This window comes from Festucalex cinctus, chromosome 2 (assembly GCF_051991245.1).
Source record: "Festucalex cinctus isolate MCC-2025b chromosome 2, RoL_Fcin_1.0, whole genome shotgun sequence".
Taxonomy (NCBI): Eukaryota; Metazoa; Chordata; class Actinopteri; order Syngnathiformes; family Syngnathidae; genus Festucalex; species Festucalex cinctus.
In genome coordinates, this window is record NC_135412.1 from 26,109,131 (window position 1) to 26,124,284 (window position 15,154).

The 15,154-nt window shown below is 41.4% G+C and overlaps 2 protein-coding genes across 5 annotated transcripts; one reads left to right on the forward strand and one right to left on the reverse strand.

Moving 5' to 3' along the window:
• Positions 1 to 219: 219 nt before the first annotated feature.
• Positions 220 to 10,147, reverse strand: osbpl11 (oxysterol binding protein-like 11). Of its 2 annotated transcripts, none has more exons than XM_077514035.1 (13): positions 9,788 to 10,147; positions 9,429 to 9,497; positions 9,164 to 9,339; positions 7,375 to 7,454; positions 7,108 to 7,293; positions 6,793 to 6,991; positions 5,868 to 6,013; positions 5,648 to 5,788; positions 3,942 to 4,407; positions 2,836 to 3,022; positions 2,574 to 2,756; positions 975 to 1,128; positions 220 to 899 (listed from the first exon to the last, which is right to left on the reverse strand). In XM_077514035.1, the coding sequence occupies exons 1-13, from the start codon at positions 9,901 to 9,903 to the stop codon at positions 843 to 845; spliced, it is 2,160 nt and encodes a 719-aa protein (XP_077370161.1). In that variant the 5' UTR covers positions 9,904 to 10,147; the 3' UTR covers positions 220 to 842. The 2 variants fall into 2 exon arrangements, with proteins under 2 accessions (XP_077370161.1, XP_077370160.1); XM_077514034.1 differs by having other exon boundaries at positions 5,648 to 5,791.
• Positions 9,426 to 14,643, forward strand: LOC144014305 (glycerol-3-phosphate dehydrogenase [NAD(+)], cytoplasmic-like). Of its 3 annotated transcripts, none has more exons than XM_077514038.1 (8): positions 9,426 to 9,584; positions 11,687 to 11,864; positions 12,286 to 12,426; positions 12,503 to 12,641; positions 12,722 to 12,834; positions 12,907 to 13,140; positions 13,418 to 13,524; positions 13,595 to 14,643. In XM_077514038.1, exons 1-8 carry the CDS (start codon positions 9,568 to 9,570, stop codon positions 13,689 to 13,691), a joined length of 1,026 nt encoding a protein of 341 aa, XP_077370164.1. In that variant the 5' UTR covers positions 9,426 to 9,567; the 3' UTR covers positions 13,692 to 14,643. The 3 variants fall into 3 exon arrangements, with proteins under 3 accessions (XP_077370164.1, XP_077370162.1, XP_077370163.1); XM_077514036.1 differs by lacking the exon at positions 9,426 to 9,584 and adding an exon at positions 10,904 to 11,001; XM_077514037.1 differs by lacking the exon at positions 9,426 to 9,584 and adding an exon at positions 11,062 to 11,588.
• The last annotated feature ends 511 nt before the right edge of the window (positions 14,644 to 15,154 follow it).

The following is a 15,154-nucleotide window of genomic DNA, read 5'->3' on the forward strand; positions in this document are numbered from 1 at the left end:
CAAGACTTCATATTGCTCGACTGTTATAACGCTGACGACAGCGCCCTCTTGTGGAAAAGTAACAGAATACAGACTTGAAGGCAATCAAGTCCACTTCTGTATTTACCGTACTGTGGTACTCTTTTTCTATTTGGTGAATGTGTTCGCTGCCTTCCATCGATCTGCTGACATCTCTGTTATTGGCATTTGGGGGATAATAAGATAACTGCACCAGAGAGCTTAAATAAAATTGCATTTATTCCTTTACAAAACAAGCACAATTGGTTAAAAAGCTTGAATAATATCTTGTATAAAGTCTGCAATGCAGATGCAAGAGGCGCACGCAGCATGCATTGACATCAAGTCACTTCTTTCATCCACCGCAACACAACAAAGGAGATAAAACAATGCATTCCGTCAAAGCATATTCCAAATAATTTGTGATAATCTGGCTACAGTGTCACGGCTCGTCCATCTGACTATTTAAGGCTAGCCAATATCTGTACAACAAAAGGTGCGATTGACAGAGTACAATAAGAATAATAATAGCCAAGACAAGAGCTGCACTCTCTCCTTGTGACAACCTGAGGTAACCCAAATATCCTTCTTATGATGTTGCAGTACCCTTCCAACCACAATAATCAACATATTCATGAGCGGCTATTAGACGGCGTCAATTCAACTGAGTGCCGCCGTAAAGACAGCTCTGGTATTGGATAGCATGAGACTGTTTGTGTGAGTGCTCATCCAGTCATGTTGCACTTGGTGGCAATTGGAGCAGAAGAAAAGCTTGGTGAATATTACGTGTCCACCTGTTGCTGAGTGCAGCTCGTCTTGCTCTCATTCCACAGGCGGAGATCAAACTAGGATTTGACGGCAGCGCTTTTGGAAAGTAGTTTGTGATAAATCCAGCCATCACCCTGGTGGAGAGGAAGCCAGCTTGAACACACGATGATGCATTTGTCGCCTGCAGGAGATCAAATGATATGTCTTACCTCCCTGTCAAAGTATGTGGTCCTCCAATCAGTTTCCGTCTCAGCCCGGTGTCGCTCTTCCGAGCGCTGTCGCTCTTCCAGGACGCGCTTGTGCTCCGTGGCTTTGTCCATGTCTTTCTGCCGCAAAGCCTCCGTAACATGCTGCCACAAACGCCTGAAACACGTGCAACAATGGAGTCAACACAATCCCATAATGCAACATCAACATCAATCCAACCAGATGAGCACTTTCTTCCTTTACAAGGCATTTTTCTTTGCCTCCATTGTCAAGCGCGTGTTCGTGTGGGCTGCGCAATTCATTTAAAGTCAAATACAATTTCAATTATTCCACTCCACAATTACAAAGTTAGCATCATCGTTTAAAAAAAAAAAAAAAAGAATACTCAGTTTGAGTTCATTTATAGATTAGAAAAAAATTAAAGTAACCAATTTCATAATTTTTTGTTTCAACCAAAAGGAACTTGCATTATAGCTTTTAAAAAATATATTTCTTAATATTTTTTTCGTTTAAACATTTTCTTTTTTTGAACCCAAAAAAATAAATGATAATCCTAATTGTGATTAAATTATTATATTGTATATTATACAGGACTGTCTCAGAAAATTAGAATATTGTGATAGTCCATTATTTTCTGTGATGCAATTAAATGAGCAAAAATGCCATACATTCTGGATTCATTACAAATCAACTTAAATTTTGCAAGCCTTTTACTGTTTTAATATCGCTTTTTTTTTCTTTTTTTTTTTTTACGTTTTCTTAAGCTATAAAACATAATCAGCAATATTAAAATAACAAAAGGCTTGCAATATTTCAGTTGATTTGTAATTAATCCAGAAGATGTGACATTTTTGCTTTTTTAATTGCATTACAGAAAATATTGGACTTTAGAACAATATTCTAATTTTCTGAGACAGTCCTGTATATAGTCAAATATTACCAAAATAATCGCGATTTCTTCATAATGGAGCAGCCGTATGTGGGGTTCAGTTTTGTTTTTTTAAATGATTATTTTTAACCGGTTCAACGTGGTATAAAGTGCCTTAAAATGACTTTGGTTCTGAAGTGGTGCTGTATAATCAAATTGTGTTGACTCTGAAAGTACCAGGGAAGAGTCAAGATATTATGCAGGAAGAAGCGTCTCTTCAGCTGGCCAGGGAATGCAAGAGTTGGACAATGTGAATGTGGCAGAGGGAAGACTGGTGCTCTCTGCTTATGCAGCACCTCTTGCAAACCAGATAATAAGCAAATAAGATGGACTCATTAGTTCTCTCTACTGCCAGCGGGGGAAGGCGGAAAAACAACAACAACAAAAAAACAGCTCCTATGTGACGGCTCAAATTGACCCATTTCAAAATGAAACAAATAAAACTTCCAACATAGCGTGACAAGTGTCATAATCCTTACGTACAATGGGAAAGGATGATTTGACATTTGCGGCATGTGTAAATAATGATGGTTAATTGTTTGTTTGTTTTTAAGCATGTGACCAATTATCAAACCACGCATGAACATGCTGGTCCTACAAAAGGAACATACGAGTGATTTTATACAAGCGCTATCATATTGACTTGATTCGAGTCTCCTGTCCATGTCCAGACCTGGATTCGCTCGGCCCTTGCTTCTCGATGGGCCGGACGCACTTTCTTGTTACGGGCAGTTTGGTGACGTCGACCACCCTGGTGTCGCCGTTGGTATACGTGAATTCCAGGATGCCGTTCCATTCGCCCTGAATGCGGCACACCACCGCATTGGTTGGGTTGTGTTTCACCTCTGCTGTCACTCTACATTTGGCAAAACAAAATCAGTTATTTCACTCTCATCTTCTGCTTGCAGACTCAAAAGGTGAAGCAAAGTCCTTACTTGTGCAATTTGCCACCATAAAACGGTTTTGTCTGGAAAGTGATGACGGCAGCGTAGCCGGTCTTGGCGCAAGTGATGTTGACTTTGCCGCCCAGTTCCACCCAAGGAACAGTCAGGATGGAGCGTGCGTATGCGCATGGCAACGTGAAGGTGTATTCTTCATCATGCTCCAGCAAAGTCAGGCAACCTGATACAAAAAAAATCATTCAGACGTCAACATCAAACATGTCTATACAAACTAGGGCTTGCTTGATTATGAAGAAAATATTAACTCATTCACTCGCTGCCATTTTCACAGAAGCAATCCCAGCTGTTTGACTGGATTTGGACTGGTTTTGCAAGACCAACAGAATACTGCGGTCTATTGCTATCAAAACATGGAACCGACCAAAAGAAAGATTCGAGTCTCTTCTTTCATCAGGGGGAAAAAAAAAAAAAAAAAAAAAAAAGTAAAGTATATTTCTATCTGTTTCCGTTTTGGAGGAAATATTAGACTATAGCTAAGTTTCATCATTATTCACAACTGTAGGAAAAACAGCTTTGTACACATGGCCCTGGTTGATCTCTTATACTCTGCTGCCACCTGCAGGCCGTTTCGTAATAACTACTATTGCCATTACCATTCTCTTCAGTTCAGAGGCTGCATTAAAGCAGTCTGTATGCTCTAGCATTAAAAAACAAACAAAAACGTATAAATACGTCTTTGGGAGCATGGTAGTATTTAAAATAGAATGTATTTTTACGTTTTTGGGAGCAAATGAGTTAATCACAATTAATTTGCTAATAATTGAAATTACAATTAGGGCAATCATTTGTTTTGTGGTACAAAACAAGAAAATGTTTAAACATAAAAAATATTAAGACAAATACATTTCTTTGAAACACTAATTATGCAAGTTTCTTTTGGACCAAACAGGGTTATATGAGTCTTTCTAAAATTTGAAAAAAAAAAGCGCAAATATATACATCTCAAAATCAGTATGAATCTTTTATTTTTGTTTACAATGATGCCGATTTTGTAATTGTGGAGTGTAATAATGGAAATTGCAATTGAATTTTGATGAATTTCCAAGCAAAAAAAAAAAAAAAGCCTTGTACTAACTAACCTTCCCCAATCATGGAGACTCCAATGGACATGCCCATGAACTTGCTCTTGGTCCACACATGCGTATTGACACACATGCGCCTCTCCTGACATTCGGCATAGAAGCCAGACACGGGCGGGTGATGGGACACCTGCTCGGCCACAAAGCGCACTTGGTAGGACTGGTGGGAGGCGTCGGGGCTGGGGCTTCCTCGGGGGGACTCGGCAGACTCGGTGGCCTCTGCCGTCTTGGGGACTTTCCAGGAGCAGTGGAAGGTCTCGCCAATGATGGGGTTGTAGGGCTTTTTGGCGATGGCGCCCTTGCGGCCCTCGTGGAAGGAGGTGAGGTAGTATTCTACAAAGGCGACCATGCGCTCCTCGGGGCTGCCGCCGTCCGTGATGGCCACAAAGAGTTCCGGGTGCGACATGAAGTCGGCGTACATCTCCAATAGAGAGCGCTTCTCCAAGATGAAGGTGGGCAAGACAACCTGGAGGACATTCACGCATTATGCTAAATATTGTTATTTTGCTTACAAGCATGACGTACATTCCACACACATCAACAACAGCTCATTCACGCTAGTGTTCATTTTGTCTGCCATTCTGAAATGGAGTCTCAGTTTTAGTCCAATTTCAGTCACGCTTGTTAGTTTTGAATCACAGTTAGTCAACCTCATCCCTTTTTTATTTAGTCCATTTTTAGTCGACTGTAAATCGAGCATTTAAGTCTTTATTTTAGACCAATAAAGCATCGTTTTATTCGTTCAGTTTTAGTCAACAGAAAGTGTAAACATTTTAGTCAGAGCAACCATTTTGCACCTGTATATTTTTTGTCAGCAGATTATATTGAACCTTTTCGGATCTAAAACTATTTCACATAACATTTTCTCATCTTTTTGATGGAAAACAACTTGACACACACTTACAGTGGCTACTACGGCTCCATGCGTCGAGCTAGTAAGTTAGCCAGCAGTAGTTAGCTGTCAGATTAACATAACGTTATAGCCGTTGGATTCATGTTAAATTATAACTATAATTTACTTTTTTTTTTTTTAACCTTTCACCATGAATCCACCTCCTGTCTGTCCCATGACAATTTGTTTTTTTTCTTCCTTTAACTTTGTATTCTTACTTCAACTTGTATTATACACTTGTAATGTGTTTACATGTTCAAAAACAATAAACCAAACCATGCGTTTGTGCTGTGTGTCACAGACGTGACAAATTAGCAGACAAGATTTGACAAAATTCTAACATTTTTATCTCGTTTTTGTTCATGAACTAAAATGTCCATAGATTTTAGTCCAGTTTTTATGAAGTGAATGACATTTTCGTCTCATCTTTATTAGTTGACGAAAATGCAGACTGATTTCGTCCCAGTTATTGTTTATTCATAAGGGTTTTAGTCTAGTCTAAGTCTAGCTTTATTCCAGTGAAAAATGTGTGTTAAGGAAATTATTTTTGTTGACAAAATTAACACTAATTCACACATACCCAAATTTCCTCTAAAAATATCACAATGAATCCTGGTTGATATGTTAAAAAAAAACAAAAAAAAACTGGCCCAGAAGAAAGCAAAAAAAAAAAAAAAGAACACATCGAAACAAAGCCCTAACCGGAGGAGAGCAGTGGAAATAATCAGGCGAACTCCTCAGCACACAGCAGGCAAGATACGACGCTGGTGACAAATCCATGTGTCAGCATATGCAAGTGAGTCAGTGGACGTACCCGCGTGAGGTCCATGCCCAGCTTGAGCTGCGAGAGCAGATGTAGGATGACGCTACGCTCCTCCTCCACAGCACACAGGTCCTCCTCTTCGTCCGTGAACGAGTCCATCACCTCGTCCTCAGGATCGATGTCTTCCTGCTCCTGCTGAACCAGCAAGACAAGAATGAATCCAACAACCCTAAGCGAACCTTCTTTTGGAACGAGCTCTTTGTCGTCTTACCGCAGAGGAGCTGCAGGACTCGGATGTGGCGGTCTGCAGACGTCCGTCTTCGAGCAGGCCCTCTCCCGTTGGGACGCTGTCCGAGGAATGGCTGCCATTCTTCAGGATGTCGGGCAGCTTGGGATCCGGCCACTCCATGGTGGATCCTGCCATGGGCGGGGGGTGCAGAGCAGCAGGTTAGGAGGTACTCAGGAGATGATCGTCCCCCCCAACCTCCCTCCCGAGCAAACCCCCCCTGACACTCACAGCTCGGTGCACAAACACACGTAGCCTGCCTGCCTGCCACTTGTGGCACAAGCGCCTGACTTGTGCCGATCCTGGTTCAAGTTCAGCAGAGTGCAACTGGAGCCTTCAGTCAGACGATGGAAGTTGCCGCGCCAACAGGAAGCATCCTCATCCTCTGATTGGCTCAGGACTGTCGGTGTGGCATCTTTTTATACCCATCCCATTCAAACTCACCTTGCGCGTTGCCGGGCAACTTCATCTGATTGGCTGTCGCCATTGAGGCAGCCTGATGAAATATGCATCAAGTAATAAGATCTGCTTCAGAAATGTGGCACGTTAACTGCTTGTTTTCCCGTTTCGTAAGATTTGGAACGGCGAGTGCCTGTTGAAGTCAAACATGACTAACATATTTGCTGTACGTGTGCGACATACTGTGCATTGAAATACGAATGAAAACACTGTGTCACCACTGCTGCGTGGATATTCTAACTACCTGAGGTCCAATTACTGTTGACACAGGTGGCAATCGCAGGTACAGCTTCCTATCAATAATGCAAAATGATTCCACCGTTTGTCTAGATTGGATGGAGGCCTGTTGCACATCTATGATTTGAATTGTTGGCCTACTAATTAGCACAAATTGGGTTTCCCTTTCATCAGCATTTGAATATATGTACAAGAAAGGAAAGCATCTGCCCACCTTCCATGGAACCTGTCTGCCTGGCCACCTGCTGCAGGTTGAGGATATGTAAGCATTCGTTGAGGCAGGTCATAGTGGCCATGGACGTAGCCTTGAGCATGAGCAGGTCCTGGTCCAAAGAGGAAAGTCCAGGAGCTGCAGGCAGGCCCTCGATGCCCTGGATTAGGTCTCGGTGCTGGCCTTGAGCCTGGCTCATCATCTGCACGGGGTAGCAGACAAAAATCGTCATCAAGTTTCTTTTGTAGGACAACTTAATGGTGGAAATCAACGGAACAATGAATACACATCTCTGTCCATCAGCGCTTCATTATTTACTTCTCTGGCTTCCATGAGATGGTCTGGCAGCAGTGAGCGCTTGCTGGAATAGAGCGACGAGCCCTTGTGTAATTGCCAGTTGAATAACGAGGACGGGTTCTGGCTCGGTCGGCGCAGAGACATGGGCGAGTTGCTGCTGCCTTGCGACACCATGGAGTAGCTGCGCGACTTGGGTGGAGGATTATTCTGAGTAAAGTCGCACAACGTTCAATTCAAATGAAATTAAATGAAATGTTTCTCATCCGCATGTTTCAAAGCAACACTTACCTTCCCCATGGCCTCCGTGTGATGCTGCGTGCAGATTTGCAGTCTGCTCACCCAGTGCTGCCTCTCTTTGGCGTCGGTGGCTAAAAATGACACATACATTAAAAATAATTAATACATGGCAGCTCTCACACTGTCCAAATCCATGTGGATTTTTGCACCATCATGCAGCAGAGAATAGAAAACATGCACATCAATACTGCATGAATATGACGAATGGAGACGAGAAAACGATGGCCTGGTGGTACACAAATTTGGATTTGAAGGGATACTTGACTCATTGAACAATTTTCAGCAGTGAAAAGTTCATATTTTGTCCAGAATTAATTAGATAACTTTATTTTTTTTCATGTACAATTAATACCTTTAAAAAGTAGTTTTTCTACTTGCTGTCTGTCGACTGATGATGACCTCACCTATGTTGAGGAAGTAGGTAACAGCCAATCATGGCTCACCTGTTTTCTGGGTGTGGTCAGTAAAATGAGACATGATTGGTCATTAGCTACTTCCTCAGCACAGGTGATGTCATCATCAGTCGACAGACAGGAAGTAGAAGAAAAAAATACTTTTTAAAGGTATTAATTGTACATGAAAAATAATAAAGTTCGCGGCAGGGTGGATGAGTGGTTAGCACGTCCACCTCCCAGTGCTGAGGACGCAAGATGGAGTCTGGGCTTCAGCCTTCCTGGGTGGAGTTTGCATGTTCTCCCAGTGCCTGCATGGGTTTTATCTGGGTCCTCTGGTCTCCTCCCACATTCCAAAGACATACAGGGCAGGTTAATTGGGCGCTCTGAATTGTCCTTAGGTGTGTTCGTGAGTGTGGATGGTTGTTCGTCTCTGTGTGCCCTGCAATTGGCTGGCAACCAGTTCAGGGTGTACCCAGCCTACTGCCCGTAGCTGGCTGGGATAGGCTCCAGCACCCACGCGACCCTTGTGAGGAGCAAGCGGATGGATGGAAATTATAATAGTTACCACATTAATTCTAGACAAAATATTAACTTTTTACTGCTAAAAATGGCTCAATGAGTCAAGTATCCCTGTTTTCATGCTACAGACCCCACACATGGAGATTTAAAAAACAAAAACAAAAGAGGAACACATTTAATAGTTAAGATTGTTGGCCCTAACTTTTGGACCCTAACCTTGCTCTTGCAAGATGAATTCTCGCGGTATTTGTGAGTTGACAAACTCCGGAGAATACATCTTGTACCACTCCCGCAAATAACCGCCGTTCCCAAACCACCAATCACAGAGCGACATTGTGTTTGGAGGCGGGATATGCAACTGTGACGAAACCAGGAAGCCAGCGCCGACGAAGGGGCTAACAAACAAACCCAACATGGATGAAGGGATGAATGGACGCTACAATGAATTCTGTTCTCGCAGAATTATTCACTGTTGAATGTTGAACAGCGAGAGGCGCTTTGTGCATTTTTAGCTGGTAAGATGTTCGTGCTTTTCCCCCCTTCGACAAGAACGAAGATGAAATTTTCACCCGTTGCCATGACTGGTTAAAACAAACGTGTAGAATGTCACATCGTCCAATCAGCTCAAATTATTGTACAGCATTTCCAGCCTTTTCCCGACAAAATTATTGTAGAGGCTATTGTCAGGTTATTTGGACCCTAATTTCAGGACAAATTCACTTTTAACACATCTCAGACCGACATAATCTTATCTTAAACAAAAGATAATATGTCTCTGGCCAGGAAGAGACAAAATTAGCATTACATGTGTACCAGGGCTCAGAAAAAAATGTGAATAAGAGCAAAGCAATAACCAGGAAACACACCCCTGAGCTTGTACTGCTCGCCACTGATGGCATTGACAGTGAATGTGTGCGAGTCCTCATCACTAGGGGAGATGACCGCCCCTGCCAGCGGGAGCATGCCGCGGGGCTTCTGGGGCCGGGACTGCTCATTGACAAAGTACTCCAGCACACCTGCCTCGTTGTTTAGGACAAAGAACCTGGAAAACAAGAAAAATAAGCTGTCCAATCTATCAACGGCAGTGAAAAGGCATCACGTTGGAAAGGAAGCTTGTGCAGGGCAAATCACCTGTACTGCCAACCTGTCACCAAGTTGGTGTACTTCATCAAGTAGCCATCGATATTCTCCATGTGGTCACTGGCGTCCAATGTGATCATGCGAAAGGAGACAAACAGAAGACAGAACGCAGTGAGACGGCGCACACAGCATGAGAAGCAAACAAAGGTGATTTTTCCACAGCCTCGTAAACTTGTCTGACCAGAAACGCAACTGCGACCAAATACAACGCCCGAAACAAATAAGTCGCGAGTTGTCGTTCTTTCCATCACACCTGTATGTGCTCTCGAATACGATTTGATCCAATAGCTAGCTTTATAGCGTCATCAAGACAAACAAACAAACAAACAAATAAATAAATGAATAATCACCTATACTGCCAGCTCTTGGCACTCGCTCTAGCAGAGCTTGAAGTCCTGTTGTTGGGAAATACATCCAGTTTACCTTCGTTTTCCGTAATTCGTATTGCTGTGGTTTCCCCTTGCATAGTCACTGGCAAAACCACTGCCTTTAGCTTAGCCGCAGTCTGCTGGCCTTAAGATAACTCGTCAAAACAAGACAACGTGACGAGTGTCCTTTAAAATTAATTATGACGTTCAAAATCAATTTCGCATTGACCACGCAACCTCCAACAACCCATGTGTCCGTTTGCTATGTTGAATAAAACCTGATAAAACATGTCCAGCTAACTAGCTTGACAGCCTTCTTGGTAGCTCAACCGGAAACAACACGTCACGTGACTCGTGATCGTGGGGTTCAAAACATTTTTTTCTTTTTTTTAAAACAATTAAAATTTTTCCCCAAACTGTATTTTAAAGTGAAATGTGACATTTTAAGCCACAAAAGAGAATTATTATCTATAGATAATATAGAGGATATAGATAATAATTCTATATCCTCGCGGAATAAAATAGTTTGCTGTTTCTTCTAACCAACTCGGCTATGACGTAAGAGGCTGAAAACAAAATCACCGAATACTAACGTTGGTGAGAATAAACTTTGTTTAGTTTGTAAATAAAAAAATAAATAAAATAAAATAAAAAAATAAAATAAATAAATAAATAAATTCACAAATATTTAATTAATAAAAACTATGTAATGGGACGTTTCCACAGCAAATTAACGCTTCCGATGTGACGTCAGAAGAAAATGCAGTAATGTAATAAAAAATGATTAGATTTGCATTAGCATTATATGATGCTATATAACATAATTCATCATGTTTAATATTCTTTAAATATATATGCATGTAAAAATAATAATTGTCAGTGGTATAGAAAATGGTAGTGATAGTGTATTACTAATTGCAAGTTGCAAGTTACATTTACAATTGAGTCACGTTTTAAAAACTTAAAATTTACTGCTTCGGGAAAATAAACAAACAAACAAATAAATAAATAAATAAATAAATAAATAAATAAAAGTGTTTTGTTTTGTTTTGGTTTTTTGTGGAAGTGTGCAATCATGGGGCGTATAAGGAAGTTAATAAACGCGGAAGATGAAGGTACAGTACAGGGTTGGACAAGTCTACGACCAGGATCGAAATGCCCGGGAAGAAAGTCTGCATTTTGGGATCGGGAAACTGGTACATGTAATCCTTTTTTTTCACAATGTTTCATTTAACGTTTTGTGCAAAATGTACATGAAGTGACATCCGTTTTGTTTTGTGTTTTCCTTTCTTGTAAAGTTGGTTTTCTGTGTAATCAGAGAAAGTAAGAAAAACCCCTATGCAAACCGATTAGTGGGCATACTTTATCAAGTAAAAATCAAATTTGTACTGATGCCTTAAAGTCAAATCGTAAATTTGAGATACTGGCGAGTTTGTCACTACGAGCATCAGCGTTCAGCACTAATTCACGAGTAATGAGCTACACTAATTTTTCACCTGTGGACTGTCACTATCAGGATAATTAAACTTTGGCTGTGCAAGGTGAATGAGATTCCTAACTAGTTCCTGATTGGAGCAATTACAAGTGTTACAACTAACCCGTGTTTACAACGGTCCTCGGTCATAAATAAATAAATAAAATAGGTGGTTCCCCGCCCCACCCGCGTACCACACTTGGAGAATCACTGCATTTATTTTAAACACTAGCCTAATGTGTTGATGGTATTTATTTAGAGTGGAAAACAACGCTCACGTTTTTTAAAACATATGTTGGAGCATCAAAGGCATGTACTGTATATGTTAATGCCATATTTTTTTTTAAATGACACTGTCATTAGGGTTCCCACAAACCCACTTTTATGGTTTTGCTTTGTTTTTAAAGGGGCTCTTCGATTGCCAAAATCGTCGGGCGGAATGTGAGATCATCAAACCGGTTCGACCCTGTGGTGAACATGTGGGTTTATGAAGAAGTGATTGATGGGAAGAAACTTACTCAGATCATCAACACGGAGCATGAAAATGTCAAATATTTGCCTGGTCACAAGCTGCCAAAGAATGTGGTAATTATCCAGATTCATTAGATTTCAAAAGGATTAGTTTGAGCAGTTACAGTTTAGCTTGTCAGTTTAGTGTGAGGATGAATGTACTTGATGAAATTGTTTTACATGTATTTATGAACAAGAGGTTTTAAAATTGAACACAAACTTGGAAGAGAACCCAAAGAAGAGAAAAGGAGTTTAACCAATGTGTCGTCATAGGCAAGTACAGATATTTTCTGCTGCGTTTGGTTGCAGAAATTGTATTAGAAGAATGTCCTTTATTTTCAGGTTTTATTCTGTTGAATAGTTTCCTGCAGATAAATGTCAAGTTGACACACAATGTAAAGCGCTGTTAGAACAGAACTGTTTTGTTTTGTTATCTCATGTATCAGTATCATCGCAGTATAGCAGGACCTCACATTGTCACCCATGTTGTGTACAGGTGGCTGTTCCAGATGTGGTGGAGGCCGTGAAAGGAGCAAAGTTGCTGATTTTCGTCACCCCCCACCAATTCATCCGCTCACTTTGCGACAAGCTCAAGTCTCACATTGCGGACGGGGCCGTCGGCATTTCACTCATTAAGGTGCGTGCCACCCCTTTGGTCGATCCTGACGGCAAAATAAAAATGCCTGATTGTGGTGGTAATAAACTGCCTTTAGGGCATCGACGAGGGTCCGGACGGATTGCAGTTGATCTCGGACATCATCAGAAAGGAGCTGGAAATTGAGGTCAGCGTCTTGATGGGGGCCAACATCGCCAGCGAGGTGGCAGATGACAAGTTCTGTGAAACCACCATTGGTGGGTCACTCTTTCCATGTCATTATTCAGTTGCATGGGACTGTTGCTGTTTGTGCGTAAACGTATTCCCAAAACTTTAGGTTCAACAAACGAGGCAAACGGACTCGTGTTCAAAGAGCTGCTTCAGACTCCCAACTTTCGCATCACGGTGGTGCAGGAGAGTGACACGGTGGAGCTGTGCGGAGCCCTGAAGGTAAACGCGTGCATACCGTATGCTCAAATGGGTTCCGAACGGGAGCTAACGATGACGCCTGGCCGCCAACAGAACATCGTGGCAGTCGGGGCGGGATTTTGCGACGGCCTGGGATTCGGGGACAACACCAAAGCTGCGGTGATCCGGCTGGGCTTGATGGAGATGGTGGCTTTTGCCAAGTTTTTCTGCCGCGGCCAAGTGACTTCCAACACCTTCCTGGAGAGCTGCGGGGTGGCCGACCTCATCACCACCTGCTACGGCGGACGAAACCGCAAAGTTGCAGAGGCTTTTGTCAAAACCTCCAAGGTGACTGTTGGCAACACTCCAAGTTCATCTTGCTGGCAAAAAATGCATCACATTTTTTTTTTTTTAGAGGTCACACACTTACAGTAAATGATGAATGGATGCAATAATTTACACATTTAATGCTAAAACTACATGAAAAGAAATCATACCTAAACAAATGTATAGAAACACAACATTACAAAAGCAGAAATAGAAACCAAAAAAATGACCAAAACAAGGAAAGAAAACACAATATTCATGACCCATCATATTGAAAATGTGTATTTCTTCATTTTAGTCCATTGCAGAGCTGGAGGCTGAAATGCTGAATGGACAAAAACTGCAGGGTCCACAAGCCTCAGCTGAGATATACAAGATCTTACAGAAGAAGGGCATGCTGGGAAAGTAAGTCAACTGGCAGACACGACATAGTTCGTCAATAGTTATTGAACAAATGATTCTCTTCCTCTTTTAGGTTTCCGCTCTTTGAGTCCATATACCATATCTGCTTTGAAGGCAAAGAGGTGAAAAAGTTCATCACTTGCCTTCAGAACCATCCGCAACACATGTAAACTGACGACAGTACTGTCGTGTGCCTTCTGTGGACATTTCTGAACAAAATGGCTTGATGAGATTCATGAGCTGGAAACGTCAATGAAACAGCACATTTTAAAACTAAATTATTATCATTCTTCTTTATATTATTATCTATTATCCTTTTGCATGTTATTCATCGCTTATCCTCATTCGGGTTGTTGTGGGCGTGCTGGAGCCAATCCCAGCTGACTTTGGGGCGAGAGGTGGGGTACACTGTCAAAATTGTTGCAATCAGTACTTCATTGACATCCATCCATTTTGATTTTGAGAGAACTAAAAATATCTCCAAAGGACCCAATATTTTTTAAAGTTGTTGATTTCTTTCCAATTCATTTTTTTTTGTTTCATGCCCTCCAGGTAATATAGTTTGAGTCAAATGACTTGCGCATGCGCATTGAAAACAACTACTGTATACAGGTTGTGGGTGGCGGAGCGGTTACCGTCGTTTTCCTTAAATGAAGGCGGCGTGGGTTTGCCTCCCCACCCCGGAGACCATGTTTGTGTGTGTATGTGTGTGTGAGTGAGCGTACTTTAAATTAAAAAAAAAAAAAAAAAAAAAGGCATTGTACTGTATATGTAGCCATTTAAGGTTGTAATATATTGTTGGGCTTTTTGTGAGTGTTTGGAATTTGGCAGTTTGAGGGTCAACACTGCTTTGGAAAAGCACTCTTTCATTTGATATTGTCTAATTACAGCTCAGCTTGTGTAGGCCTGTTACCATGTCTGTTTTTCCACGCTCGTTTGCTTGTTCGACAATCGGTTTTATGTTGTTGTTTGACATCTTTCGAAAGACTGCCCATGGGATATTATAAATGGGATATTCTGCCTTCTCCATCATCTTCTATCTCCTCCTCTCTCCATCATCACCTCATCTCTCATTCATATGTTGGATCATGTTTTAAGATGAATAAATATATTTTCAGTATACTCTGTTGGCCAAATATGTTGAGAGTTTATAAGACGTGCAATACAAATAATTTTTTTAGTCAGTAGACTAAACCAGCTCAGTGGACTGGTAGCGTGTCTGCTCTGTGACTGGGAGGTTGTGGGTTCAATCACCGCTCAGGTCATACTGAAAGACTATAAAAATCGAACCCATTTGTCTCCCTGCTTGACACTCAACTTTACAGGTTGGAATTGGGGGCTAAGATCACCAAATGGTCCCCGAGTACCTGCTGCTGCTGCTGCTGCTGCTCACTGACAATCAGTGGTACTTTATCAAATGTGCACAATTTTATTTGGTTATACATAAATGAATGAACTGGTGTCATAGTAAATAAATGAGTTTGATTCAGTAACTCAAATGTTATGAAAACATTTTGGATCAAGGCAAAAAATGAAGGTTGGTTCAGGTGAAGAATTATTGTTTACATCATCATGAAATAATCAGGTCATACCAAGTCACACAATTTAGTTTCTGTCAAGTCAAATATTTAGA